This window comes from Coccinella septempunctata, chromosome 9 (assembly GCF_907165205.1).
Source record: "Coccinella septempunctata chromosome 9, icCocSept1.1, whole genome shotgun sequence".
In the NCBI taxonomy this organism is placed as follows: Eukaryota; Metazoa; Arthropoda; class Insecta; order Coleoptera; family Coccinellidae; genus Coccinella; species Coccinella septempunctata.
In genome coordinates, this window is record NC_058197.1 from 4830451 (window position 1) to 4836288 (window position 5838).

A 5838-nucleotide genomic window follows, 5' to 3' on the forward strand; every position below is an offset into this window, starting at 1 on the left:
AATTTGAAGCGCGAAATCAGAATACTCTTCCTTGTATTTTATATAAATATCGACAAGAAAATGAACATCCTGAGGGACAAAACATAAGTAAGACGTTGATTGTTCCTTTTCTTATCGAATAATTATCGATGTTCAGAAAATACTCTTTCCAATCACTTTATCCTAATTTTTTTTTCTTTACATAATGGACGCTTTCCTGTTTAACGCCTTCGGAATTAGTTCCGAACCACTTGACCAACTCAGTAGAAAGGACATCGAAAAGAATTTGGGTTTGGAAGAAGACAAAATTTTTGCTGACTCGAACAAGATCTATCAACCTGATTCATCTTTGTCTAAAAACTCCGGAGTGAGATTCGAATCACAGCAATCAGCTTCCCAACTCAGCGAAAAGGTTTTGTGTTCGGAAAAAGCCAAAGTCTCTACCGAATCTTACAAAATGAACCAATATGATTATTCATTGTATGATGACATCTTTGGAATGAGTTTAGCATCTCAGCAATCAATACCCCAACTAAGCAATGAGGAAATGGAAATGATTTGTTGTCTGGAAGAAGCCAAAACCTCTGTTGATTCGAACAAGATCAATCAACCTGCTTCTTCCTTGACTAACACTTTCGGGAAGAATCTCGGATCACAGCAATCAACTCCTCATCTCAGCGATGAGGAATTCGAAAGGATTTTGTGTGTGGAGAAAGCCAAAATTTTTGCCGAATCGAACAAAAAACAATCTGATTATTCATTTTCTGACATCTTAGGAAAAACTTCAGAACCTCAGCCATCACCACAACAACACAGCAATGAGGAATTGGAAATGATTGTGCGTCTGGCAGAAGCTAAAATCTTCGCTGACTCGAACAAGATCTGTCAGCCTGATTCTTCCTTGTCTTACAACTCCGGAATGGGATTCGAATCACAGGAACTCAGCGAAAAGGTTTTGTGTTCGGAAAAAGCCTCTGCCCAAACGAATAAAATGTACCAATATGATTATTCATTGTCTGATGACATCTTCGGAATGAGTTTAGAATCTCAGCAATCAATACCCCAACTAAGCAATGAGGAAATGGAAATGATTTGTTGTCTGGAAGAAGCCAAAACCTCTGTTGATTCGAACAAGATCAATCAACCTGCTTCTTCCTTGACTAACACTTTCGGGAAGAATCTCGGATCACAGCAATCAACTCCTCATCTCAGCGATGAGGAATTCGAAAGAATTTTGTGTGTGGAGAAAGCCAAAGTATCTGCCGAAGGGAACAGAATGAATCAATCTGATTATTCATTGTTTGACATCTTCGGAATAACTTCAGAACTTCAGCCATCACCACAACAACTCAGCAATGAGGAATTGGAAATGATTTTGCGTCTGGAAGAAACCGAAAGCTTTGCTGAATCGAACAATATCAATCAACCTGATTTTTCCTTGTCTAATAAACACGGAGTGAGTTTCGAATCAGAGCAATCATTTTCCCAACACTGCGAAAAGGTTTTGTGTTCGGAAAAAGCCAAAGTCTCTTCCGCATCGAACAACTTCGACAACTTCGGAATGATTCATGGTCAACTCACTGATGTCGAATTTGAAAGGATTTTGGGATTGGGTGAATCGTATGCGTATAGAAGTCATCTTCTAACGCAAGCAGACGTGCGCAATAGCTCTTCATAAAATTGAGGATTTCAGTGCTTAATATTCGAAAATTTATATTAAAAAAACAACTAAAGTGATTATAAGTGATTAGTACATACGCACAAGTTGAAAAATTTCGTGAATTTTTGAGAGTGATAACTAAATCGAAATTTATTGTTGCGATATCTCAGACTGCAAGGTGTTACAGTGTTGCCAACATGGCTGAATTGTGCAAAAATTGTCAGAAGGGAGTGGCTGACGAAGACGAAGCAGTATTTTGTAATGGATGCGATACTTGGATGCATCGTCTTTGTATAAATATGTCGCAGAGGACCTACGTACGAATTAGCAAGTCTTCCGAAGAATGGTTTTGTGACCCATGCATTCAGCAGCAACCGAACAAAACAGCTAAAAGGAACAAAAATAAGACAACAACACAAGGTATAGGTCAAAGTAAAGAATATACGTTGGCTGATGTAATGTCCAAGTTGGATGATATGGACAAGAAATACAATGCACTCTTCATAAAGTACAATGAGCAGATCGAAATTAATAAATCTCTTCAGTTAGAAGTGGCTGAAATAAAGAAGATACTTAATAAACGAGAACAAAGAGATTTGGAGAGTACTCTCATAGTTCACGGCGTACCCAGGGAGAATGATGAAAATGTTCAAGATATCGTCGAGAACCTGGTAACAAAATTAGAGGTGGAAATTCAGGGAAAAGTTCTGAGCGCCTATAGAGTTGGAAAAACTACTGGAAGAGCGGCACCGATCCGAATTAGTATGGAAAACAAGTCAGATAAGATAAATATGATTAAAAGCTGTAATAAAATCAAACTTACGGCAAAAGCTCTAGGATACAAATCAGATGAAAAAATATTCCTGAACCATGATTTGACTAAGGCCAATCGACAACTTTACAAGGAAGCTCGTGATTTCAAATACCAGAACGGATATAAATATCTGTGGATTAAGGAAGGTAATATTTTTCTTCGAAAGGATGATAACTCTAAAATACTACTGGTTCGAGATTCAAATGATCTGGAAAACTAATACAGAACCCTAAACTAAAAATTATATATATGAACTCACAAAGCGTGAGGAATAAATGGGACGAAATAACTTGCTTTGTGAGGTGCTATTATTGTGATATTTTGGTCTTGGTTGAGACCTGGCTGAATGAAACCGAGACGTCTTCCTACCAACTGGATGGGTTCAAAGGAGTTCATACTTGTAGAAACAAAATAGGGGGAGGTGCTTCAATATTTATTAGAGACCATATTAATTTCTCTATAATAGAAAAATCGGATTTAAATGAAGACATCAGCTGGCTTTGTGTGGAAGTGGGTGAACACAATTTAAAAGTGAGTGCACTGTATAAACCTCCATCTTATAACGACAGTGACTTTCTGGAGTATTTGGAGGACATAATGGTAAAGTACCAGAAAAAACATGTTATAGTAGGTGATATTAATGTAGACTTACTGAATCCTAGTTCGCAGATGTGCAAAAAATATCTCGATGTATTAAAATTGAATAACTTTCGTGTTGGTAATGTAATTTCTGAAGCAATGGCAACTCGGATAACATCACACTCAAAAACTCTATTGGACCATGTTATATTAGATCAAAACACTGTTTTATTAGACTCAGTTGAGGTTCAGAGCAATTCACGTTCTGATCACAAATACTTAACATTTAATATCAACGAATGTTTTAGAATATACCGGTCAAAAAACGTTTTTGAAAAGAAAACGGTTGATTACATAAAATTTAAGGCATTATTCAAAGAAAAATCACAACAGTACAATATTGATACATTCGCAAGACTAATTGATTTGATAACTGAGTGCAGGAGAGAGTGTGAATGTACGAAGAAAATTAAATGTCATTCTAATAATATGTGGGTAAACAATGAATTAATCGAGCTCATTAAGAAACGTGATAAATTATATAGAAAAAAGTCTAAGCATCCAGCTGATCCTAATTTAGAAAAACAATTTAAGAGCTTAAAGAACGATGTAAACAATAAAATCAGATCCTTGAAAAATCGGTATTTCAGAATAGAATGGGAGAAAGCTGGCAACGATGTAAAGAAACAATGGAGATACATAAACAAACTGCTCTCGAGGAAAAAGAAAAACATTCCGGGTATAAAAAAGTTGTCGGTTGGCCACGATATCATAACAGATCGGGAAACTATACTTGAGAATTTTAACAATTATTTCGCAAAGGTGGGAGAAAATATTGTCGGGGAGGTGGAAAATGAAATCGTTAGTAATGAACCGGTTTTAAATGTTCAAGAGATCGATAATTTGAATTCATTTGTTCTCACTCCAGTAACCGAGAAGGAAATCAATGATATTTTACTCAATTTGAAAAAGAATTCTGCACCTGGTCACGATAAATTATCTGTCAGAGATATATTGAATTTAAAGGATGACTTATTGCCAATATTAACAAGGCTTGTTAATGCAATTCTTTCAAGTGGTAACTATCCTAGCGAATTGAAGATCAGTAAAATAACACCCATACATAAATCCGGAAAAACTGATGACTTAAATAATTACAGACCCATATCCGTTATTAGTACGTTCTCTAAAGTTTGTGAAACGGCCATAAAAAATAGAATGTTATCTTTTATTAAAAAGTATGTTGTGGTCGATCAATACCAGTATGGATTTACGAAAAACAGTAATACCCTCAGTGCGACAGTTGATTTGATTAATGAAATTTCGTCAGCTCTAGACAATGGCCAGATAGCCGTGGTTATACTGGTCGACTTGAGAAAGGCTTTTGACGTGGTTAGCAGAGATATTCTTCTTCATAAGCTCCAACGAATGGGATTCAGAGGAAAAATACATAAGTTGATTAAGTCGTATTTAACCGATCGCCGTCAATATGTGTGTATAGATGATAGCAAAAGTGACTGGACTTCCAATTCGTTTGGTATTCCCCAAGGGTCGGTTTTGGGTCCCCTTCTTTATTCATTATACGTGCTTAACTTGAGCAAGTCAAACATCCGGGCCAGGTATTTCGCTTTTGCAGACGACACTGTCTTGATATATACAGGTAATAACATAGAAGAATTGAATGAACAAATTAATGAAGATCTACAACGGTATTTACATTGGCTTTGGAACAATAAATTGAAAATTAATATAAATAAAACTAAGTATATGGTATTCAAGCAAAAGAACAAAAAAGTTACGAGTCTAAAGTTAAGCATAAATAATATTGAACTTCAAGAAGTTTGTGAGGCGAGGTACTTGGGTCTGATGTTGGATACACATTTGAGCTGGAAGAGCCACGTTGACTCCATAATCGAGAAAATAATACCGATGGTTTCGGCTTTATATAAGGTTCGATCTTATTTATCAAAAAAAAGTAAATATCAGGTCTACAATGCGTTTTTTATGTCACATATAAGATACTTAATACCGATTTGGGGAACTTGTGGAAAAACATACTTCAAAAAAATACAAACGTTACAAAATAAATTTATTAAAGTGTTGTTTAATTATGATCGATTAACAAATACTACACAACTTTACTCTGATTTGCAAATACCAAATTTGAAAAAAATATTAGAATTAGAACAATGTAAATTAATTTTTAAAATCATAAATAAAATACAAAAGTGCAATACAGAGTATAAATTTACGAAAGATATTCATAGTTATGAAACAAGAACACATCAAAACTTATATCAGACAAGAGTAAAAAGTCAAAAAGGGCTGAATAACCCAATAGCACAAGCTTCAAAAATATTCAATAAATTACCTACTCCCATAAAATCTGTCAGTTCAATTGGTAAATTTTCTGATCAAATAAGAGAATACTTAGAGTTGGTGTAATGTGATTTTGTCCGCTTTTTCAATAGAATGTTAAGTTGGCATTTTTTGAAATTTGTCTTGATGTGGAACTGCGATTCCTCAAACATCAGGTGTGTATGTACGAAATAAGATTTTATTTATTTTATTTAACAAAGGCACTGGTTAATTTCAATGGAATTCTGTATCTACTATCCTCGATACCAGTTTAGGGTACTGTTTAGAGGATTGTGAATGTAAATTTTTTTTTTGTACTTGTATATTTTATTCAATAAATCATTTAAAAAAAAATGTCTCTGCCGAATCGGCCACGCAGATAAATCGATCTCATTCCGACCAATATATGACGGATTGGAATTCGCTTTTTGAGCAGGAGCCGAAATAG

General features: G+C 35.0%; 1 protein-coding gene across 1 annotated transcript; it reads left to right on the forward strand.

Moving 5' to 3' along the window:
* Nucleotides 1-701: 701 nt before the first annotated feature.
* LOC123321004 lies at nucleotides 702-5838 on the forward strand. Its single transcript, XM_044908504.1, has 2 exons — nucleotides 702-1599; nucleotides 5742-5838. Exons 1-2 carry the CDS (start codon nucleotides 812-814, stop codon nucleotides 5836-5838), a joined length of 885 nt encoding a protein of 294 aa, XP_044764439.1. The 5' UTR covers nucleotides 702-811.

Coding starts and splice junctions, on each gene's coding strand:
- LOC123321004 (XM_044908504.1), top strand. CDS start 812: ATGATTGTGCGTCTGGCAGAAGCTAAAATCTTCGCTGACTCGAACAAG. Junction 1,600..5,741: donor ATTTTGGGATTGGGTGAATC/GTATGCGTATAG, acceptor TCATTTAAAAAA/AAATGTCTCTGCCGAATCGG.